Here is a 25,071-nt window from a genome sequence, read left to right as displayed (position 1 = left end):
ATTTCCACATATTATAAAGTACAATGTTATCACACCTGAGGCATATATCATTTAACCATGCATCTACAATAAACACAGATTGTTGAGGGAAAATGTCAATATACAGTCGATCCTTATAACCCCAACAATAAAAGTTTTTTTTTTAAATTTTTCCCACTTTTGTCATTTTTTTTCACCCATTTAATCGTTTAGGAATAGGCTTCCTGTACATACCTCTCTTGAAAACTAGACTTTAAACTCAGTGAAACTTTTTCCTGGATAAATAAAGGATTTAACTAAAAACTTCATTCACACTTTCCGGGCATTCCCAACTTTTTAAACACTCCCTTTTTGCTATAAGCAAACTCCAAAGCACGCAGGGATGGAACCCTTAGCCTCTGTTATTTCCATGTCAACAGCAAAGAAAACACGAGCTCTCAAGTGTTTCTTACTTACTGGTTTCTGCCCCGTTAGAAAGCGATAACAGCTCTACTGTCAAAAGGGCTGAAAGAAGACGAAGAAAGCTCAAATAATCCATTAGAGTAAACTCTCTGAGTCTCTTATTCCAACAGCTGTCGCTCCTTTTCCTTGGCTTTCCTTTCTCTTACAGTGAGGTGGAATGTATATCGCTTCAGCTCAGCTGCTAAGTAAACCAGCGGCGACTTGTTGACTTTTTTAGGAGAAAGCTAAGCTAAGCTACAGCTGACAGCAGCACGCCGCTCCCAGCTCCCAGCAGTTACCGGGGAGGAAACTGTCCCTCCCCCAACAGTGGGCACAGAGAGACACTGAGTGCACTCACTACCCCTGACTAAGAAAACACTGCAGCAGTGCTAATAAATCACAGTTTAAAGTGACAAAGACAGTGCAGTTAGTTAAAATGTAAAGTAGTAAAATTTAGTGTAAAGACAAGAAAAGGTTCATTTAAAGTGTTGCATTAAGTGACACAAGTGGCTCTTTGATGCAGAGAGTCAGTAAACATTATAAATGTAGAGGAAAAAAAGTAGCTCTTTGAAGTGGATTAGATAAAAGTAGATGGATTCGTGTTGGGTAGAGTAATGTAATCTTTTTAGTCAGTCATACTAGACTCACTGGTCAGTATATTAGGTACACCTTATTTAGTACTGGGTAGGACCCCCTTTTCGATCCAGAACTTAGTATTTCATCACATTATTATCATTTAAATAAGACATGCTAATGTTAGTATTTAGCCATCAATCTTTTCTTGATTTTAGTTTTCTTTTTTCTTTATTTTTTCTTATTTAGTTTTCAACAGCCATTCTTAATTATTTGTAAAGAGTTTTAAAATCCCATTTACTGTTTTCCTTTGTTGGAACTTTCCACCTTCCTTTCCTAGCTTTCTCCCATCACCCTCAACTGGTTGCAGCAGATGGCTGCACCTCCCTGAGCCTGGTTCTGCTGGAGGTTACTTCCGATTAAAAGGGAGTTTTTTCTCCACACTGTCGCCAAGTGCTTGCTTGAAAGAGGTATTATTGTGTTATTGTAGGGTCTTTACTTTACAGTATAAAGCACCTTGCAGCGACTGCTGTAATGATTTTGTGCAATATAAATAAAACTGAATTGAATTGAAACCATCAGTTTTCTTCAATATGCCATACTCGCTGTACATGCATATAAATAGCAACAACATGTTTAAAAAGTGATCATTTTAATAAGAAAATACTTATTTTTTCCTCAGTCACAAATATTTACAACAGTATATACAAATGTGTTATAAAGGTCTCCTCACCCTTCACAAAAAGGCTTTGAACTCCATTAACCCTTCAATAATTTGCAATGCCATCATATCGCCATGCAGTCCATTTTCATAATACATTAAATAGTCTTTACTTTTGCTCAAAAATAAATATATATATGCATTTACATACAGCTCATATAGACACTGGGGTAGCAGTGCCTGTGGTCACTCATCTGTGGAACAAGACAATTTGTCCCATAATGAGAGACCTTTTAGATTTTGGCATAAAAAGAGCCAGGCACAGAAAAGGCTACATATGTAGAAAAGGAATGCAGAGTGACTTATAGGAAGTTATGACTGAAACAACAGTTGGCTCAATACATGGTATACACTATACGCTTAATGTCTAAAGTACTGTAATGCTTGCAGGTACTCACCTGCTAAATTTCACATGGAGATTGGTACATTGTTAGAGCATCTCTGCACATTTTGATTATATAACACAGTCACATTAACAGCTACATTTTGACTGACATTTTTATATGATATGTATGACTGTGATAAAGGGAAGTTAAAAAATGAAATTGCTGCGTGTGTGTCTGTGTGTGTGTGCACTGCTGAGCTCTGCAGAGATGTTTTTTTTTTTTTAAAATTATGTACCAAATCTCCCTGTGAATGCAACTGGTGACAAGATGGTGCAATTGATATATATTTTGAATTTCAGCTTGAAGCATACTGATTTGAAATCTTAAGAAAGAAATTGAAAGAATAAACTGTTGAAATGTTGTGGGTTGTTTGGTAAATAAAGATTGAATTAGTGATACACAAAAACAGTATTCAGTGTGCTCACATAGCTCTAATGACCAGTGATAATCGTGGATATGATGTCACGTTAGTTTGTCAGAGAAGCTGATGAGTGCTCAAGTTTAGGATTCACAGTGAAATTACAGTTTTGTGAGTGGAGTGGTGAGAACAAAACTTTCATGGAAGGAAGAGGTGAACATGGAGAGACCCTGCCAAATTTAAATCAAGTATGGCTGACGCTATTTTTTTCTTTAAATGATTAGACTCATGGAACTGTGGTTGCACCTAGCATTTCTCTCTTAAGGATAAAACACTATTATAATCAGAGGTGTAGTCCAGAGTCATGCCCAACATTTTGTTTCTCCAAGACAGGAAATAAAACATTCACTTAGCTTAATCATTCAAAATATAGCTGTCACTTTAAGAGTATTAGTTACAAGACGACAAAGTAATTGGTCAACAATGCCATCATGACATCTAGGGGCAGATTTAGTAACGACCTGTGCCATCGCAAAACCTTCTTTTGAGGTCAGAAAGGCTCTGCTAGAGTTTACCAAAGAGACACTATGTCAGTTTTGTGAGTAAAAGCTGCAGAGCAAATTAACGTGATGATGCGTTCACTAAAATGTGCTCATGGGAAAGAAAGCTTTGGGTGATCTAACCGTGCCCTAAATTACATACATTACAATAATTACATTAATTTCAATAATTACACGCCAAGAGCAAATTAGGGCTTCAGAAACTAGCAGTCAGATATGTTCATAACCCTGAGATTAAATGTGTGAAAAGTGGTGCAAAATTCACCACAGATTACATGAGGGAGAGAGGCAAGTTTGAGAGAGAGCGGGCAACTATCAAACGGACAGTATGGAAAATTAAGAAGACACATCCAGAAAGGAAAGAGCTGTAAGCAGCATGTAAGAACTGATGAAGGGGATAAATTTGCTTCTGCAGTGAAAAAGCTTTTGTCGTGACCGATGCACTACGTTACTTAGACAAATAGGACTACACCTTTGATTATGATGCATTGGAAAATCGATATGCAGTAGAAGGTTGAGTGATATTTGAATTAATAGATCTTTGTCTAAGTGGTAATCATACTTCATACACTGTTAACTGCAGCCAATTCAGATTGCTCAGCAGTCTGTTCTGTACTACGCAGAGTTGTACTGCTTTGATAGTCTGGTCATAGGGAACTGCAGGTCGCCGTTGCTGTGAGCTACATTCCCATTGTGCTCGCTAAATTTGGGGTTTTTAAAGTTGTAGTGGCGCATTTTGGTGTTCTTGTAGTAGACTGAGTAGATTAAGAGGAAGACAATCGTGATGGCTACAACTGCAAGAGCCACAAATCCAGCGATGAGAGGTAGGTAGTCCTCTGCAATGAAGACAGTCAAACAGGAAACACTTCAGTGTGCAACAATGGAAATGTAAAAGTTTTACTCTATATGTAACTCTACTATTTAAAGAGGTCAGCAATTACACATACAAAATTAAAAGCTAAAGTATAAGTAAAGATGTGCAGTAGTAGTAGTAAATGAAGTTTGAAAGCATTTTAGGTGAGAAGTTATAGATTATATTCACCCAGAAATTGTGGGACTGGAAATAAAATAATAAAATATCAATAAGATTTAATGCTTTAGAATTCCTTAAATGTCCATTCAAAGTAATGTTTTCAGCAACAGAAACAGAAGGAAAACTGTAACAAGTGTATTATGGTTATTGTTATGGTTATTATGTTACTATGATGGTGTTAGAAACATCACACGCGCAAATCATTACCCATTCCCTAATGTCACCAGTAGCAGTGAACCAGTGCATACTGCAAAATCCATAGACTGCATTTATACTGTATTTAAAGAGAGTATTTCTTTTTACCATGACTGTAAGACAGACATAACCCCATTGGTTTAAAAGTGAAGCTGGTGCATATATACCTTCGACCTTGTAGATTTTATAATCTCAGTTAGTAGTTTCAAGTTTTATTTAATACAGTTTTATTTATAGGGGGGATATTTTGCAAATTATGCTTACATAAAATACGAAATGTCGCAGGACATAGCTCTTGTGACTAATAAGTCACTGCCATATGAGTGTGCAGTTTCCTCTGTTTTAGAGTCAGATCTGCCTCTATTTTGGCTGTTTCCAAAATAGAGGCAGATGTTCAGTGCATGACTTCAAGATGTGACTTCAAAAAAACAGGCCCTTTAAGAGGATGGATGGCTGTGAATCAGGAAGTACTACTAATCAGAAACAGTGCCAAATCCCTCCAGTCTGCATGTTGAAGGATTTAATAAAAAGCATTGTTGTCATGACAACAATGGACCTAGAGCTTTGAGGGTTTTGAGGAGTCAGCTGGAGGCCTCTTCCTGTTAAAAGGGAGTTTTTCCTTCCCACTGTCACCAAAGTGCTTGCTCACATGGGGTTATATGATTGTTGTTGTTTTTTTTTCTCTGTATGTATTATTGTAGGGTCTACCTTACAATACAAAGTGCCTTAAGGCGACTGTTGTTGTGATTTAGCGCTGTATAAATAAATTTGAACTAAATTGAATTGAAACTCAAGTTCTGTTTTTTCCGAGTTTATAGCTTATATTTGATTTTCATATTCCTTAGTATTTATTTCAGCTCCTTTTCATTTCTATTAGTATTCTGCCTAGGGTTTATTTTGTAAATTGTAAGTTCATCCAGAAACATATACATGTAAAAATGTACAGAAAAGGTGCATAAGGTGAAAAATCTGTATGTTAAAAGTGTGTTACCTTTTAAAATCACTTCAACCACATGTGATGCCGAACCAACGTCATTGCTGGCAGTGCAGTTGTAGATGCCCGGCTCAGACACAGTGAGTTTTCCTTTAGACACATTCACATGGGACTCTGGGTTGTAGTGCCACTGGATCTTTGGGATTGGGTAACCTTCTGCTTCACAAACAAGCTCCTCAGAGTAACCTCTGAACACGGGGATTTCTTTTGGAAGCTTTGTGGTATTAATTTTGGGCTTATCTGTTGGGACACAAAGGTAAATAGAATAGCGTCAAGACACTAAGTATTCAAGCAATACCACCCAAAATAAACATGCTGTTTAAAAATTTAAATAGCATATTTTCAAACTCATCTGTACCCCAATATTAAGAATAGTAAATGTAAATGGAAAGAGTGAATAGCACAAATATCTGCAGCAAGATTAAAGCAGGATGTCTCTGTTTTGTAATTACATTCTCTTTATCTTCATATTGTTATAGATAACGATGGATTTAGTCTTTTAATTACATGCTGTAATCTATATGCACTAGCAAGATTATTGTTTCACTTTAAAGATGTGCTATGCCTGGAGCAGTTGACTATATAAGGAAATCTTTCATAAACTGATATGACAGTGACACAATAGAAAGAAAAATTTTAGAAATCTGATGTTCAGAGCAAAGAGTCAAATGGTGTACTTTTAAATATCTTTACCTCTTTGTCTGAACATTTCACTACCTTTAACATAAACACTTAAGCGAGTAACAGTATCTGTTTAACATAACAAAAGGAATGGTAGATTCCTCTTAATAGGGAAAAGTGAATATGAAATGGGATCTTACAGAGGACAGTGATCTTAAGGGTGCTGGATGTTGTAGTCGGAAGAGGATTTAATCTCAGGTTTAGCCGAGCCTCACATCTGAACTCCACTTCACCGTCTTTCCTTTGCAGGTTGACATTAACCGTGGCTGAAACATTTACCGGGGATCTGACATCACTGAGTTTGCAGGTTTTGTTGTTTTCAAGCTGACAGCCAGTTTCTTTCAGTATGTCTGACAGAAAATAAGAAAATAAAAGACAAAAGCTGACATTTCCACTTGTTTATGTATGAGCGGGAGACACAACAGAAGTTAAGCATAACTTACAGTACTGTGAGAACGTCTTGAGCCACTCCTTATTTCTTTATATTTAGTTTATAAGAAGCAATAAGTTTTAAAGTGGTCTTGAACAATAATTCTACTACAGGCTTTGTGAAGGTCTTTTAAAGCCTTTTTCTTTTGCTATTAGCTACTTTTTTCACTCATTTTCAGTCCACTCCTTGTAATATGACCACTTTCAGAGCATTGTTTTTCTTTGTTAAACATCTTAATACTAGCTGATGAATCACTCAACCATATTAAAGACACCTAACTGAAGGGATGAACTAGTGTTGTGTGTACACATAGCAGAAAAACTACACAAGAATCACTTTTTAATTAGATCTTAAGGCACTTTGTTTTTTCTATATAAGTGCACTGCTTGGTTTAACTAACATTTAAAGGTTTATCATCCATTTAATGTTCGCTAAAGCCTCATCAGAAGTGGTCTCAATGGAAAGGTGGCCATTAAGAAACAATTCTTTGTCACATTTAGTGCTGTGTGCCAGGTAAGATGAAGACCCAAACGCAGGACTTGAACAACGGGATGATCAAAGGAAAGCAGTTCATTCCATAAAATAAACTTGAAAAAACCAATTAAAAAATTGAACATGCAAACGAAGAACTAAACACTGGGAAGCTAGAAAACTGTAACTGGAAGGTAACTGGAGACGACAACAACCTGGTACACAGAAGACTCACGCAGCACATGGGATAATGACATGACAACAGGCAGAGGAAAACACAGGGCTTAAATACACAGATAGACAATGAGGGAATTAGACACAGGAGGAGAGCACAGCTGGGAGTAATCACACATAATGAGACGGGCAGGAAGCCAAACTGAAAACATTAACAAAGGATGTGAGACTTTCAAAGTAAAACAGGAAACAAAAGACTTTCACAAAAACACAGAGTTGACACTGAGACATGATGACATGACTGCCTGAGGAAAAACAGGGGATGCATGAACCTGGAGCACAGAGACAAGAATAACAAACTGAGACAGAACTAAATGAACATGATAGACTATGCAGGGAGGACTTTGAACAAATGATTAAACCAGGAAGAATGAGGAAACTAAACAATACTAAAATGGGAACATAAGGAAACTAGAAGCACTGGGTCATAGACCCAGTAACATGACATTCTTAATGAAGTGAAACAGGGAAGAAAGGCTCAGGCATGTCAAATTACATGAGAACTGGACTGAAAATCAGAGGCAAGATGTCTTATTAGACTGATGAATTCAAATTGGATCCTTTTGATTTAAATCATCATTATTATATATGGTGGAGGTGGAGGTAGCGTAATTTTCTCTTTCTATGATCAATCTTCCTTTTGCATCCAGTGGCGTTGCCCACTGCTGGACACTAGAAAGAATCTCAAAGCACTGTATTGTGTTGTATTGCAAGTCTCTCACAGTACATCTATAATATTTACAGAAAAGCTCCTCACCTTGATTTTTGTACCACAACACAGTGAGGTGTTGTGCTGGAGCAACGCTCGCAATGTCACACCGCAGCTGGAACTCTTTGCCCTCTTCTACGGAGTTCAAGCGATCCACGTGATAAATAGAAACACTGTCTGGTTTTTCTACAGTGGAGAGTTGTTGGGAGAGGAAAGAGCAGAGTAACACAATTTAAGATTCAAATTTGAAGGCAGCAAAAGTATGAAAATTGTTGTGAACAGAGGTGGGAAGTAACAAAGCGCAAATAATTCTCAGGTATCTGTACTTTGCTTGAGTATTCAATACTTAGCATTTTTCTGACAACTGTCCGTACTTTCCATTCCTTACGTTTTCAAAACAGCCTTGTTATATTTGGTTTAACACATTCAAGTTGAGATATTATTTCACATCACTTTGTGATTCTAAACATTAAATCAATTTGATCCTAAACTGTAATACACAAAAGGCATACTAATAGTGGATAAAGTGGGCAGGTGTTTTGCTGAATCTCTCTTTAACCCCTGACTGTGCTCATTTTCCTGTTTACGTGTGGAGGCAAAGTTATCCTCTACAATGTAGGAAACAGAATATAGAGCTCTTCCAAAAAATCTTTTTTTTCCTATGCTCATTACTGAGTCGTGCCGAGAACAATCATTAGAATAAAATTTAGACTGAAATAACTGAAGACTAAAAATATTCTATTCCCATATACTACAATTTTATACATTAATATAGCACAAGGTAGAAAAATCCTTAAAAATACTACTTTCTTTCTTTGAGTACATTCTGAGTCTGTACCTTTTCCCATTTACTTTAGTAAATAAGTTTAAAACAGTGCTTTTACCAGAGTATTTTTTAACACAAGGATGTGTAGTTCTACACAAGTACAGAATGTCTGTATTTTTGCCAGCTTGGGTTGAGAATACTTACTGTAAAGAGTAAAGCTCAATGATTTTTTGCATTTTCCTATTCCTTGAAATGTTGCAGTGCAAACTGGCGTCATCCCCCAGTCTTCATTGGTGTTAGCAAACCAAGTCATATTATCAGATTCTACACCCTCCCAGTACATTCTCTCGACATTTGTGGAGATGGCGGATGTTGAGCTGCACGTTGCACCCTGCGCTCTGCTTCTGTACTCAAGCACCATTGGATTTGGAGTTATTTCAAGTGGGCATTCTTGCTCAGCACCTGCAGAAGCAAGGGTGGGAGTGAGAAATGTTATTTCAGTCCAAATCTACATTCCTTCATTACAATAATGCAAGATTTCCACATCCAGCACTGTAGTGAAATAGCAATGAAAGGAAAGGTCTTTAAGCTGTTTCTTTGGAGGCCACAGGAAAAGATCCCAGGAAAGATACACCCCTCCCTAGCTCAAAGAATTATTTCGGGTCGACTGCACCTCCAACACATATGTTACGACCCGGCTCGAAATGACCGTAACAAGAGCGGGGGTGTCCCGTGACTTCCCACGCCCAAACAGACACAACCACAGCATCGGACTTTTAACAATAATTTATTCACAACAATGGCACTCACGGTAGTGGGAGTGTACGATTTCAGGGTGAGCTAAGGCCAACACAACAAAGCCACCATCATATCACTTAAATGTGTCACATTTACTTAGCCAAATTACTCTTAATATAAGGTAAAATGTGATCTGAACTGAGGTATATATTTTTAACCATGCATCTACAATAAACAAAACTGGGCAGAGGAAGCTCAAAATGTTTATATACAGAAGGTCACAATGCTTAATAATAACTACAGTAAAACGTCGCTCATTTCCCCTCATTCCAATCCTAGAAACACACAGTTAAGCCAACCTATAAGAATACCCAGTCATATATTATATGCCTCTCATACATATGTGGTGTTGATTTTGTTTTTCAAAGTTTGTTGCATAAATTCTTTGTGTACCTTTTTATTCAATTGGTAACAGTGCATCTTTGGCCTGCCATAAAAGAAACTTTTTTCCCAAGTTCAGCGGAGGTAACAGAATGACAGTCTTATCAAGAATATCTGTATGTACTCAAAATTAATAAGTGAACTGACATAAAGGCTAAGAAGTTGTGTCTGCTGCTTCCTTTGTCTTAGGATCAGTGATGGTGTCTCAACCAGTTGTTACATCTAAATTGGCATGTTTGCCTCAAGTGTAAAGTAGATGACCATGTGTGAGTCAAGGATTGAATAGTATTTTTGGCAATTCCCGCTACCACAGAGCGATAAGCGAAGTACTTCCGGAACAGATTACCAGTCTGTCTGTTGATCTAGAGTGAAATTAGTCTGTGGACAAAGGAAGCTTCCTACTAATAGCATTCCGAACAGAGAATAAAAAGTAACTCGTAAATATAAATGATTCCGGTCACAGTGCTACATAGACCCCACATCCTTGCTGGTACTTTTGCCTTCAGAACTGGCACAGATTCCACACAGTGCTGGAAATATTCCTCAAAGATTTCAGTCCACATTGAAATGATAGCATCACACAGCTGCTTCAGATTTGTTGGCTGCACATCCGTGATGTGATCCCTGACAGAGGTGACACCCTGTGTGGTCTTGTGCTGCTTTATTGATTCAAGGTGCCACGTACTGTGTATTCAGACGTGCTCTTCTGTATACCTTGGCTGCAACAAGTGGTTATTTTAGTTACTGTTACCTCCCTATCAGCTCAAAGCAATCTGGCCATTCTCCTCTGGCCTCAACATCAACACTGGACATTTTATTCTTTTTGGACCATTCTCTGTAAATCCTACTGTGGCTGTGCAGGAAAATCAGCAGTTGATCAGCAAGTCAATCAGCAGTTTTTAAAAATACTCGGAAACTGAACTGTAACGTTGGACCCAAGAAACATACGCTGGAGCGAGTATGATGGCAGCAGAACTTTTATTTAATACTGTGGTTTTTCTGGGACACAGACACTCCCGCAATCTCTCTGCTGTCCCGTCCGCTCTTTTCCTCCGACTGTCACTGCCAACATATAAAGAGACACAATCACTGTCAGATCCCAGTACACCTGTTCACCCCGCCCCTGCGCCGCCCCGGGAGCTCACTGCGTCACCCCTCCTCTGCGGCTGGCCAGAGACCACACCCACGCCACATGAACCAATAACCACGCTTCATTTAAAGTCACTTACATCACCCTTCTTCCCCATTTGGTTTGAACAACACATCAGTAGTGGTAATGTTGAGAAGTTGTAAATCGATACTTCTCGATTTAGACTCAAAAGCCAAAAAGCGTGAGGATCAGCTGTTTTTTATTTATGCTCTCATATTACACACAATCCATGATACTTTATCGCTCTTTCCAGAACATTATCTACTAAGCAGGCTGTAATTGGTAGCTCGATTATGTTGCATACTGCGTACTGCAGTTCACTTACCTATAACTGTGACTCTGATTGTTCGGGAAATTCTTCCCTTGTTGTTCCATGCATGGCACGTGTAGGAACCCGTGTTGTATGCAGTAGCACTGTGAATCTCCAAACGGGATACTCCATCTTCATTTTCCTCCATCACATTGTCAGTCTGGTAATAATTCCAGGTATACGTTGGTTGTGGGTTTCCCCTGGAAGAGCACTTCAGCTCCACAGTGGAACCAATGTGGACTTTAAGGTCTTGAAGCTCAAATATCTCTGACGGTGGATCTAAAGACAACAATTTTATTTAAGACAAAAAAGGAGTAAAATATATGTATCTAATCACTCTCGCTTGACGTGTGTCTGAAAGACTTACAGTGAACAATAATTTCCACAGTGGCGCTGACGTTTGACTGACTGTTTGAAGCTGTGATCAAGTAATGTCCTGCATCATGTCTCGTCAACGTCTTTGGAAGTTCCACCACCTCATCATCTCTGTACCAGACCGTGTCAGGTTCAGGAAAGCCGTCTACAGTACAGGTGAGATTGTGAGGAGTACGTTCCTCTGCAATGTAAATGCTTGGGCAGTTCAACTCTGGTCCATCTGAAAAGGAAAGGACAAAGGAAAAGGACAAACACTCAGTGTGGTCCTCCCTGGGTTTGGGACCCTTGGTTTTGAGTTTTTTTATTTATTCCTTTCGCTTTTGGTAAAATGATTTATGTTAAAGCACTGTTCTTCTTTAGTTTCTCTTTAAATTCTCTATTACAGTAAAATTTTTGATTCATTATAAATTTTGAGCAAAAAAGGTATAATGTTGGTTTGTCTGTGTAATTTCTATTTACTAAAATTTTGTTATTATTCCCTTGTATTTACAATTCTTGTTTATCTTCTGCTTTATATAGGCTCTTCATGGTTTATATTTCAGTCTTGTTGTTTGAGTCTTCTGTTCTTAACTTTGTTACTCTCAGCTTGTCCTTTAGTTAGTTCCCTTGGGGTTTCCATTCATGTCATCTTTCTGCTTTGTCTTTTTTTTTGCCTTCCTACACTGTCCTGTCCTACTCCCTTTCCCTTTTGTCATGTTAACCCTCTTCGCCTTCTTGTATTACGTTGTATATTGTCTGAGTCTCTCCTTGTTCTTTGTTGCTTTGACCCTCATAGTTGTTTGTCTTCCAGCTCTGTAATGCCCTGAGAATATTTATTTCCCAGTTATTTATGGCTTTTGGATTGTCTGGCATGGTTTCCTTGTTTATCCTGAACTTTGGTCTTTTCTGTGTTTACTTTGGTCTAGTCAGCATTAAAAGTCTTGCTTTGAGTCAAGGTCCTGCCTCCTGCATTTATGTCCACAATATCTTCCCACACAGCTGAGTATGACACTGAGTTTTTGTCCTTCAAAGGAATTTATCTGCTGGAAAACAGAGATACTGCTCCAGTCGTAGTTTGGCCTGACTGACACTAACCAGAACTAAGAGAAACATTTTAAGAGATCATTCTTGAATATTCACCTGTGTTTCATCCCAGCATGTGAACAGATAAAGTGACAGTCCGGAGACTTTCACCTGATTAAGTAGCCAGGCTTCCTTTGAAATTCAGTGCTCTTGTTTCCCAAGACTCTGTCAATTAAAACCTTTAAACCTGCTGACTGTGTTCTAAGCTTGAGTCATTTGATTAAAACAGTGACAGCTACTCTCAGTTAGGACTTCTTCCACTTTGTGCATCCAGCAATTTGTGCTATTTTTAAATGTGTAATGTTCAAATGTAGTATTACTTTTGTTAGTTTGTCATAAAAGTGGATGTGACACTCACATAACACATGAACCTGGATGTTCTTTTGGACAGAGAGCGAGCCATTGGCTTGAAGTGTGTACATCCCTGCATTTTCCCTTCTCATCGGAGTGGTTGAGTTGAAGAGTTGTCCATCTTTCAGCCATTTAACTGAGGGGGTGGGATTTCCTGTTATGTTGCAATTCTCCTCCAAAGATTCATTTTCGATTAGCTCAGTAAGATTGGAACACTGTGCATCTGGTCCAACTGAAAAGAAGCGAAAGCACCAACCATTTGTTACAATGTAATGTTTTATTCTTCTTTTAGACATATACCATCTTGCCAGGTAAACATAATAGTCACAAATACTATCTGAGACAGAATTGTATTTTATGTGGATAATCAGGTAAGTGCAAAAGATAAGTATATACTTACAGACAACTGTAATAGTAAAATCCTGTGACGATACATTAAAATGTGGCCCTACTGGGCTCAGGTCCATCTCTGCCTCACATCTGAACCTGGCACCGCTGTCCTTTCGAGTTGGTGTAAATGGGAAGGTAGATAAGAGTTTCACTGGTTCTTTAGGTTTATTTTTTGGATCAATGATTTCTAAGGCATCTGGTTCAATGATTCTGTCTCCTTTGTACCACTTTACAGTAAGATTTTGGAATGGTGCTATTTTGGGGATCTCACAAGTAATGTTATATTCCTTCCCTTCTACCATCATACCATTGGAGTCAGCGGTGGAGTTGATTTTGATTTTTTCTGGAAATGCTGAGAAAAAGAAAGGAGTTATTAGATACCAGAGTTATTAGAGTTATCATAATATAATTGTGATAATATACGCACAACAACCAGGACTTACTGTAAACAACAATGTTCAGCTTTTTCTGGCACTGGTTTGAATCTTTAGTGTTAATATAGCAAGAAGCAGAGATGTCCCATTGTGTTAAATTCTCCACCTTCCAGGGCAAATGGTCGACCTCTGTATTCGCTATCCCTCCAACTGGAACCTCCCAACCCATTCCTTCATGGCTCTCTGTTGCGGTGCAGTTGACTGAAACTGGGTCTCCATATTTCACCACAACACTGGAGGGGCTCAACTCAATGGGACATGAGGCACCTACACCTGCAGCATAGAAATATTATATATATTTAGATGCTTCACATTGTTTTTGTTTTGTAGTAAAAATAAAATGTAGGATCGACAAATCAAACCAAATATACTAGTCAAAAAGGAAATACAAGTTTGTGTTTTAAACATATTTTATAGACCAACACTACTACATATGTATATACAAGCAGGCTAATATGTGTAATAGGATGTGTCTGGATATGCTTCTGATCTGGAAAGGCCTGCACTCCTCTGGTTGTGTTGGGTCAGGCAATGCCCTGCTGAAACAGCTGCAGAGCTATTCTAGCTACTGCAAGAACAGCACATGTACTGGTCATCTCAGCACCTCTGTGCAGTCAGATTTTTGACAAGAACAACCAGGTTAGAGATGATGCTCTCATGGACACGTAAGGTTCCAGCAAACCAACATGCCAACAGCCTAGCCGCAGTCCATCACAGTTAGTCACAGCGTAGTTTCACTGATAGCAATGTTGCACATGCAGAACAGTGAAGAGGACTTCAGCAGTGTTTTTAGGAAGAGTTTTAGGCCAATCACATGCTTTCCAGGTGGTACTGCATGGTACTGCAAGATGGTACTTTTCTGCATTTGTAATTCAATCACTTTTGACAAAGTTACCAACACCAGACTGAAATGTAGTCCTATACCATGACAAAGCCTCCACCATACTGTTGTACCTTTCAGATGCTCTCTTCAATACGTATGACTATTTGTACTTCATAACACCTGTTGGCACTGTTTCAGTCCATTTCTTGTGTAATTTGGCACACCTCAGTCTTTTCTATCCATTTCCCTTCCTGAAGAATGGCTTGTTGACAGCCAGCCTTCCACTGAAACCATTTCTGATGAGTCTTTAGGAAACACTAGACAGGTCAACTGAAGCCAAATACATCAGGCCACACTGGACACTGTGCAGATATATACCAAGTTTTCAGCTATTAGCTCTTTGGGAATCGCCTTGTTGATGCAAATAAACAAAGCTAACAGGTCAACTTATAATTCATCTGTTTAACTGACATTGCTTTAAAATGAAGGTTGAATGTTTTTTTTGTTTGTTAAACTCCTGTTTCCTCCTCTCCTCTCTCCTTGTTCCTTCTCCTGTCCTCTGCCAAATCTCTTGTGCGAGAGACTAAGTGAACTATGCAAGGAGACTCATCAAGGATGCACAAATTAAGAAATCAGAAAAGGAAGTGTATGGACTCTGTTTATTCACTCCCCCTTATTTTGATGTTTTGTTGGAGGGAAGTGGAAAACTAGTCACCCTATGGACCTGTAGTGTTTTACAGATTTTTGCTGTAGTAAACTAACTTTCTGTAAGACATTTAGACCTTAAAAAACACAAGTAAAAAAGCATATTAGATTTCTCTCACTAAACAACAATACAATAAACATACAATAAAAAAGGTAGATGAAGTCAAACAAGCAAAATAGCAATTTGGGGGAATCTAACACCTCCTCCTGTGTTATTCTTTGCACTAATACCTGCATTTGAGTTTCTTCCCTCCACAGTTTGCTTGCTTGCTCACCATGGATAAAATAAATCATTAAACAGCACATATTTTTCTTGGAAGCTGACTTCATTTGCCTGTGTACATTCCTTTCCCATGGTGAGTCATTCTTTTGACAATGAGTTTGATAATCTCCCCACTTTTTTAGTCAGTACACTAACTGAACAAAAAATATGTCAGTGATCATTCTAACCAGATAAGACTTTTCTTTTATCAAGCCCTTGTTTGTTTTGATATATTTTCCTGTTAAGCAGAAAAGAGCTTTTAAAGGATTTGTCTTTCACCGTAGCCCCCACATTGTTATTCAGGAGGACTCATGTAGGATTATCATAATGCCAAAGAGTGCTTTTTTTACACAGCCACACTTCCCTAAATGATAACAATGAAAGCAAGAGTTTGATGGTGCCATACAGTCCATGACCTCACAGTGAACAATGAACCCTTAAGAGGGCAACACCTTTAAAGGGGAAATGAAGTTGTTGTACAAATCAAAACCTTTTAATAGAAGGAAATTATTCATTAACTTGAAGCCTTATTGCGGTATTCCTCCATGTTCCCAATTCCAAAAAAATACATATTTAAAAAAATATATATGTAGCCAAGTGAACTGATACTATGCATGGAAAGGGTTTAAAAAGAGGGGATTGTGTTTATGACTGGTTGCCTGTCTACCAGGGGTCTGTTGTAGAGTTGTCATGGTGATGACTAGACCTCGCGTTTGGGGGTATACTGTCCCTTTAAGAGCAGCTGTAAGCCAGAGCACGCATGCACGCAAGTTTGCGTCACACACTGAGCGCGGGAGCACTGGAGAGTCAGAGGCTGCAAACAATTCTGTGGCTAGCTAAACAAGAGAGTTCTTAACGCGCGACGGGTGTATGTTTAATGGTCACGTGCTGTGAGAGGGACTGAAGAGCGAGTTGGCGTGAGTAGTGACAGTGTCATAACAGAGTTCAAAGTTGTTAAGTTTATACTGTTATTCATTTTGCATAACTCTGTATATTTCTGTTTGATTCAGAGGGGAGATCACTTGCTGTGTGATTCCTGTGTGTGTACTTGTCTTAGCAGTGGCTGTGTGGAGAAACCAAAGTGAGTTCATGATGTTCTCCCATAGAAATGTGTATGTTTAAAAGAGAGTTTACTGTGTACTTTATTGCCAGTTGAACTGCTAAATTGTGGGATGTAAACAATGTGTTTATTTGTTTTGTTTTCTCTTTTTTTGTATTGGTTTCTAGACAGGTCACTACTGTTGTCTATACTGTTTGAGGTTAATGTGTACATATGATAGTTACTGTGTCTCAGACCCTGGAAGACAGTTTTAGGTTTTAGGCTGAGCCAGTGGAATAGTTAAATTTTGCCGTTTCACTCAAAACTACAGAATTAAAACTGTGCTCCTCCGAGTACAGTCGGAGAATAAAAAAGCCCACAAAAGAGTATTTCGTGTGTCCTGTCTCATTCCCCATGACCGGGCCACATAGTTTGGTGTCAGAAGTGGGATTCTCAGTTTAGTTTTGAGTTTCAGTATAGAGAGACACAGTGAGTGGGGCTTTATAGACAACAGTAGTGGCTGAGAAGATCCCAGTCCTACCCAGAGGGCGGCAACTGCAGTGTGGATATCCTGAGGTGGTTCTGTGCAGTGGCAGTTGGTACAACAGGAGCCTGCTTCAGCCGTTGGACGGGGAGGGCGCCTGATACAGATTTTGGACTGTTGAATCTCATCTACAAGTGACTGTGGGAATCTGCTGCAGTAAAGACTCAGAGACATTGCAGTATGTCACAAGAGGACGAGGGGGAAGGTCCTTCAGGGGCCGGAGCTATCCCCACTGAAGACAGTCAAGCTGCCTCTTTGTTTGACAGTGCAGGTAACCCGTTGGTGCAGCTGCAAACACAGATTAACGAACTGAGTAGGAAACATGATGCTGTTATGTCTAGTATTGCTAACATGGGTAATGTTCCAACTAGATCTGTTGTGTACATTCCAAGAGAAAAGGTGATAATACCTTTTAGTGGGGAACCAGCAAAAGATGCTTACACTGTTGATGAATTCATAGAAGAGGTGGAAAGAGCAATAAGAACTAGGGGTCTGCGTGGAGAGGATCAAACCGACTTTATCCTCTCACAGCTGAAAGGGTCTGCCCTAGAGGAAGTTAAGTTACGTATGGCAGGCCAGGTGAAGCAACCGAGTGATCTCTTTTCATATTTGAGGGAGGCATTTAGAGAGAAGCGCACCACACCACAGCTCTTGCATGCTTTCTATGCACGCCGCCAACTAGATGGGGAAGACCTACGAGATTATTCACATGCACTCTCTCAGTTGCTCAATGCTGCAATACAACAGTCCCCTAATGTAGTACCTAACACGCAGCTGGCACTTCGGGATCAGTTCATTGAAGGTGTGCATGCCCCAAATCTTCGGCGTGAACTACGTAGGCTCACTAGGGAGAAGCCTGAGTGTAGTCTCTTTGATGTTAGAGAGGAGGCAATCATGTGGACTATGGAAGATCGTCCACGCAGCACTAATGTAGCAAGACATAGAAATATAGTGAGTGACAGGCCAGATGAAAGCTGTGAAAAGACATCCTCCACAAGTGATGTACAGACAGACTTTACCATGGCTCTGCAAGATATGGTTAAAATAATCACACAACAGGGTAGGGCAATAGGGGAGTTAACTAATGCAGTGAGGGAGCTCACAACACAGACTGCCAGTTCTGAAGACAGTAGAGGTGTTAAAGCTAAGCCCAAGCCTAAGTACACTAGAGAGGGTCAGCCCATTTGTCTCCGATGTGAAGGGGTGGGACATATGGCCAGACACTGTATTGCACCCCGACAACCTGCGAGCCAGTCTCCAACCATGCCCAGTTCACCGCTAACGGGAAACGGGAACCCTCCATTGCTATGAGCCGGGCAATGCGAGGCAAGTCAGAAGGCTCAAAGGAAGCTCTAACCAAGGAACATTTTCTAGAACATGCTGTAGGTCGGTGCCCTGAAGTAGATATCCAGATAGGTGGTGTATCCCTTAGATGTCTACTAGACACAGGAAGTAATGTAAGCACTTTGACAGAAAGCTTTTTCAGAAATCATCTCCAGGGAGAAGATGAAGATATGCACTGTACTGCCAAGTGGCTTAAAATCACAGCAGCCAACCAGTTGCCGCTGCCCTATTTAGGCTATGTAGAGTTAGATGTACAGGTTATGGGGCTCACTATACCAGAATGTGGTTTTCTCATAATCAAAGATGATAAAGCAGAAAGAGACAATCCCAAATGGTTGGATTCGTCACCTCATGGGATTATAGGGATGAACATTGCAAAACGATGTAGACAGTTAGTACTCTCAGAGTTTGACATCACTCTAGGGGGAGAGCTGGAGTCCAGCTGGAGGAAGGCCTGCCACTGCGTACAAGCTGCTGAGCTGGTGGAAAAGGTGTCTACTGCCCATGTTGCAAGCAAACACAAAGTGTGGGTGCCTGCCTCATCCCTGACCACTGTCTATGCAAGGGGCCATGGCAAGCAGTTTGGTAGCGCGTTGGTTGAACCAGGGAATGTTCAGCTCCCAGGTGGCTTACTGGTGATCCCAACCCTGGTGTCAACTAACAGCCTGGTATTCCCAGTACAGGTGATGAACATCTCACAAGAGGATGTTTGGCTTCCACCCAAGGCTAGACTAGGCATCATTAGTCCTGGCCGCTGCATTGAGGGTGACCCATGCGAGGTGAAATTTGAGCGCATATCTGCCAACCATGAGGAGGTGACTCTTAACCAAAAGGACTGTCAGGGGGCCAACAGCTGCTTACAGGACTTCTTGGGAAGATTACACATAGGTGGCACACCGGAACAACGGGTCGAGGTCAGAGCTCTTTTGAAAAGGTATGCGGATGTTTTTGCACTTCATGATGAGGATTTGGGGTACACTGATCGTGTGAAGCATGAAATTCCTGTTGTAGATGAAGTCCCTGTTTCTCAGCCATACAGGCGCATTCCACCAAATCAGTACAAAGAGGTCAGGGAGCACATTTCTGAACTGTTGAGAAAGGGGGTGATTCAGGAGAGTTCAAGTTCCTATGCTTCACCAGTTGTTCTGGTACGCAAGTCAGATGGGAGTCTTAGACTGTGTGTAGACTACCGCAGACTAAATGCAAAGACCAGGCGTGATGCGTTTCCACTCCCTCGGATTGAGGAGAGCCTGGATGCCTTGAGTGGTGCAGAGTTCTTCTCAACCATAGATCTTGCCAGTGGCTACCATCAGGTAGCGGTACATGAGAAGGACAGAGACAAAACAGCATTTACCACACCATTTGGCCTGTATGAATACTTGAGGATGCCTTTCGGGCTATGTAATGCCCCCGCGACCTTTCAGCGTCTTATGCAGGCCACAATGAGTGATTTGGTCTTTCAGATTGTGTTGATCTACTTGGATGATCTGCTTGTGTTTTCAACAACATTCCAGGATCACATTGTGAGACTGGAGACTGTTTTGAAAAGACTGAGGGATACGGGGCTGAAGGTTAAGGTTGAAAAGTGCCATTTCCTCCAGCCCAAGGTCAAGTTTCTCGGTCATGAAGTGTCGGCTCAGGGAATAAGCACGGATCCTGACAAGATAAGCGCTGTGGCAAAATGGCCCATCCCTAGTACTGTGAAAGAGCTAAGGTCCTTTTTAGGATTTTGCAGCTACTATAGGAGATTCATTGAGGGCTTTTCCCAAACTGCGGGGCCACTCCATGATGTAGTGAACGTCTGTGTTAAGGAAATAAGTCCTGTCAGGGCTAAACAGCTTTTTGCTTCAGCCTGGACATCACAATGCTTACAAGCTTTTGAGTTGCTTAAGGAAAAGTTGACTAGTGCCCCCGTTCTAGGCTATGCTGATTTCAGTCTCCCTTTCACACTGGAAACAGATGCCAGCAGTCTTGGATTAGGCGCTATTCTGTCCCAGAAGCAGGGGGGAAGGAATAAAGTCATAGCTTATGCTAGTAGGAGGCTCAGAGGGGCTGAGAAGAATGATCAAAACTTTAGCAGCATGAAGCTCGAACTCCTAGCATTAAAGTGGGCAGTCACAGAGAAGTTTAGGAGTTATCTGCTGGGGTCCAAGTTCACAATCATAACGGATAACAATCCCCTGTGTCACCTGCCCACTGCTAATTTAGGAGCCATTCAACAGAGGTGGGTAGCTCAGCTGTCTGTGTTTGACTTTGATGTCAAGTATCGCCCTGGCCGCTGCAACACTGCCGCTGATGCCCTCTCTCGGCAACCAACAGTTGACACGGCAGAACCTGACAGTGAGGATGCAGAATATGATGGCTCTATAGCCATATGTAATGTGCTAAGGGCAGGTACAAGTCTAGGCTCAGATCTTGTCATGGCAGGAGTTGAGGCTTGTAGGATCAGACTGCTGCAGGCCTCCGAACCAGATGAGGAAGCAGTCAGTGAGGCTGTGCTGGGCAACACCCCAACGATGCCTGGTTACTCCAATGCAGAACTCTATCGCTTTCAAGTGTCAGACCCAACAATTGGTGTCTTGAGAGAGTTTTGGTGCAGACAGAAGAGACCTACCTACAGAGAGAGAGGGGGTCTGTCTAAACCGGTACGTTCTCTACTGAAGCAGTGGCCTCGGATTAGAGAAAAGGATGGACTGCTATACCGTGTGATTGAGGATGCTCACCTTGGACAGTGCCATCAGCTGCTACTACCTGCCTGCCTTAAAGAAAAAGTGCTCAGGAGTGTGCATGACCACATGGGACACCAGGGAATCGAACGCACCCTGGGATTGTTGAAACAAAGATGTTTCTGGGGGGGCATGTTTGAAGATGTTGAGCACTGGGTGAAGAAATGTCAGAGGTGTGTGCTAACAAAGATGCCTCAACCCAAAGTTCAGGCACCCCACGCTCCATTTTTAGCTACCCGCCCACTTGAAGTTGTTGCTGTTGATTACACCACCCTTGAGCGGGCTACGGATGGTCGTGAAAACGTTCTTGTAATAACTGACGTATTCACCAAGTTCAGTCAGGCATTTGCCACACGAGATCAAAAAGCAGATACCACAGCTAAGATTATCCTGAAAGAGTGGTTCATGAAATATGGGGTACCAGAGCGCCTGCACTCAGACCAAGGCAGGAATTTTGAAAGCGCAGTGATTGCTGAGCTATGCAAACTGTATGGAGTAAAGAAAACTCGTACAACACCCCACCACCCTCAGGGTAACCCACATTGTGAGAGGTTCAACAGGACTTTGCACAACCTCTTGCGTACGCTTCCCCCTGAGAAGAAGCGGCGCTGGCCCGAGCATCTGTCAGAGCTGGTGTATGCTTACAATGTCACGCCGCACTCGACCACAGGGTATTCGCCCTATTACCTGCTGTTTGGGGTCCACCCACATCTACCCGTTGATGCATTGTTGGGCCGGGAGGAAGTGAAGGATGACAAACTGGACTGGTTAGCAGTGCACCAGGAGCGTCTCCAGGATGCACATGCCAGAGCCAGAGAGTTTGCCGGACGGAAGGCTGCAGAGAGAGTGGTTCAGCAGCAAGGAAAGGTGTTCTGTCCACCTGTTGACATCGGACAGTTCGTGTATCTCCGTTACCGACCACCAGGAAGGAATAAGATTCAAGATGCCTGGGCAGCCCCTGTGTATAAAGTGGTGGATATCCAAGGGACAACATATACAGTAGTGCCACTAGAAGGAGGGCCCGTGAAAAGAGTCCACAGATCTAACTTGAGGCCATGCGTGGGGTCTATACCTGCACCCAAGCCAAGGCTATGTGACCAGGAAGTCAGTTCTGCAGATGAGCACCAAGAGTCTGACACTGAGTTTGAGCACCCAGAGTTTGCCTTGATGGAGGAGGTCCAGTACCCAATGGAGCTGCCAGTGGCTCAGGGACCTGAGAACTTGGTTCCAACGGTCGACAGGCCTGGTAACGAGTTGGAGAAGGGAGCTGAAAATATGGTGGAGGGTGAGGAGCTATTAGGGCAGGAGAGCGGCGACGACCCTGATGACCTCGAGGTAGAGCCAACAGCTTACCTTCCACCTGGACCAGGAAGCATTGGATTCTCCAGTGAAGAACCGGTGGCGAAACCTGTTCCAGCTCCTAGGAAAGGGAAAACAGAGAAAGCGGAGGGGGGTCCACCCGCACCTGCTACACGCAGGAGTAGGAGAGGAACTGCAGGGGTCCACACAAACCCATTTAACCTACCTAGGTCAGCATGCAATGCAGTATCCCTCAGTCCCGATGTACTCTCCCAGGTGTTAGCCGGTATGGTTTTCTACACCACCAAACTCAGGGGAATGGTGGATGAGCAGGGGGTCACCGAGGACGTTGACTCGTAGCAGGGGAGAATGTAGCCAAGTGAACTGATACTATGCATGGAAAGGGTTTAAAAAGAGGGGATTGTGTTTATGACTGGTTGCCTGTCTACCAGGGGTCTGTTGTAGAGTTGTCATGGTGATGACTAGACCTCGCGTTTGGGGGTATACTGTCCCTTTAAGAGCAGCTGTAAGCCAGAGCACGCATGCACGCAAGTTTGCGTCACACACTGAGCGCGGGAGCACTGGAGAGTCAGAGGCTGCAAACAATTCTGTGGCTAGCTAAACAAGAGAGTTCTTAACGCGCGACGGGTGTATGTTTAATGGTCACGTGCTGTGAGAGGGACTGAAGAGCGAGTTGGCGTGAGTAGTGACAGTGTCATAACAGAGTTCAAAGTTGTTAAGTTTATACTGTTATTCATTTTGCATAACTCTGTATATTTCTGTTTGATTCAGAGGGGAGATCACTTGCTGTGTGATTCCTGTGTGTGTACTTGTCTTAGCAGTGGCTGTGTGGAGAAACCAAAGTGAGTTCATGATGTTCTCCCATAGAAATGTGTATGTTTAAAAGAGAGTTTACTGTGTACTTTATTGCCAGTTGAACTGCTAAATTGTGGGATGTAAACAATGTGTTTATTTGTTTTGTTTTCTCTTTTTTTGTATTGGTTTCTAGACAGGTCACTACTGTTGTCTATACTGTTTGAGGTTAATGTGTACATATGATAGTTACTGTGTCTCAGACCCTGGAAGACAGTTTTAGGTTTTAGGCTGAGCCAGTGGAATAGTTAAATTTTGCCGTTTCACTCAAAACTACAGAATTAAAACTGTGCTCCTCCGAGTACAGTCGGAGAATAAAAAAGCCCACAAAAGAGTATTTCGTGTGTCCTGTCTCATTCCCCATGACCGGGCCACATATACTTAATGGAAAGTGAAAGGAAAGAAAAACACACAACTGCCTATACATTTAACTACATCAATCCAATAAACCGCTAATGAACATTCAGAGTCACAGCCAGTGCCAGCGAGTTGAAATTGCTGTTGCATAAATAGCCTTAACTCACATCTAAAAAGACTGGATTGCACATAATAAGTGTTCATTTGAGGGGAAAAGATTTGGTTCAGATTTCACATCTTTGTTTTCTCCCTGGGTACTTTTACACATTCTTTCACAAAATCTGCGAAACTATCCACCATTTGTTTTTCATTTCTTTTATTTTCCCTCTCTCTTTTACACACGACAATCTATCGCACCCTTCTGGTTAAATTAAGTCCTGCACCTAGGGCATGTCACAGTTTTAGCTGCTGTTGTTTTACTAATCACGCCAATGACCACACCATTCTCTTTCTCTACCACGAATATGGCTTCACATTTATGCTTGATCCATATAGACCTCGTGGGTAATGAAAATAAAGTAATAAATAAATAAATAACAAAAAATAAATAAAAACAAGTCTTGGCCACTGAAAAAAAGACATCATATGACAAAATTACACCAAATATGCATTATAAAGCTCGAAGACCGTCATTTTAGCAATGAAAGTGAGAGCATCTTACCTGCCGCAATGAGAAGGAGCCCCACTGACAGCTGAACAAATAATCTACTTTGACTCATTTGAGTTGCTTTACTCAACAATGACCCCTCAGTCATTTGTTACCCCTCTGCTCAGCTTCCCCTGTTGGACTGTGCAGCTCCGAGCTGTCGTGAATAAGTACAAGCATATGAGCGGGAGAGAGAGAAATACGTCGAGATCCTAGCTCTCTCTTCCTCTCTTTCTCTCTCTCTTCCCACTTTCACTGCACAGTTAGTAATTTGCATGCGGGGGGCGATATTTCTGTTATTCATGAGTCAGGCTATGTTACACAGTCTGATGTTTGCACCGTTAACTATTGTAGGTCTTGAGTGAGGTATTTACAGACATTAATAGCTTTAAATAATCTTTTTGCCCGTTTAACACAATTTGATATTTGCTGTGAAAACGTTAATTCATGATATTATATTCATAAAAATACATAAAAATGGATTTAGACCGTTGACTTTTAGACAACAAATAATACAAAAAAATATCTGTATAGGTCATTTACACTTCCTCTTTCCATAACATAATTCTGTAAATTTAGACATCCTGTCTTTTCTCTAGAACTGTGGGAAAACCCCCTGAAAAAGCATAAATGTGCTTATTTTTGGAAAGTTTTACACTTTAAAAGAATGG

At 41.1% G+C, this 25,071-nt stretch overlaps 1 protein-coding gene across 2 annotated transcripts in view; it reads right to left on the bottom strand.

Moving 5' to 3' along the window:
- The window catches only part of LOC134626353 (hemicentin-1-like), a 32,045-nt gene extending 7,443 nt beyond the window's left edge, over nucleotides 1-24,602 (bottom strand). The window contains exons 1-11 of one of the 2 annotated variants that reach the window (XM_063472093.1): nucleotides 24,416-24,602; nucleotides 13,792-14,055; nucleotides 13,359-13,700; nucleotides 12,966-13,190; nucleotides 11,538-11,765; nucleotides 11,186-11,449; nucleotides 8,736-8,993; nucleotides 7,814-7,951; nucleotides 6,062-6,271; nucleotides 5,238-5,480; nucleotides 1,644-3,854 (exon numbers count right to left, since the gene is read on the bottom strand). In XM_063472093.1, coding sequence (XP_063328163.1) covers nucleotides 3,634-3,854; nucleotides 5,238-5,480; nucleotides 6,062-6,271; nucleotides 7,814-7,951; nucleotides 8,736-8,993; nucleotides 11,186-11,449; nucleotides 11,538-11,765; nucleotides 12,966-13,190; nucleotides 13,359-13,700; nucleotides 13,792-14,055; nucleotides 24,416-24,509 — 2,487 coding nt within the window. In that variant the 5' untranslated portion in view covers nucleotides 24,510-24,602 and the 3' untranslated portion in view covers nucleotides 1,644-3,633. Of the gene's footprint in view, nucleotides 1-1,643; nucleotides 3,855-5,237; nucleotides 5,481-6,061; nucleotides 6,272-7,813; nucleotides 7,952-8,735; nucleotides 8,994-11,185; nucleotides 11,450-11,537; nucleotides 11,766-12,965; nucleotides 13,191-13,358; nucleotides 13,701-13,791; nucleotides 14,056-24,415 lie in introns of those variants that run through there. The other variant, XM_063472092.1, reaches the window with a different exon arrangement.
- Nucleotides 24,603-25,071: the final 469 nt, after the last annotated feature.

Source organism: Pelmatolapia mariae, linkage group LG4, assembly GCF_036321145.2.
Source record: "Pelmatolapia mariae isolate MD_Pm_ZW linkage group LG4, Pm_UMD_F_2, whole genome shotgun sequence".
NCBI classification, from domain to species: domain Eukaryota; kingdom Metazoa; phylum Chordata; class Actinopteri; order Cichliformes; family Cichlidae; genus Pelmatolapia; species Pelmatolapia mariae.
Note: the sequence above shows the minus strand (reverse complement) of the source record. Positions and strands in the feature narration are given on the sequence as shown.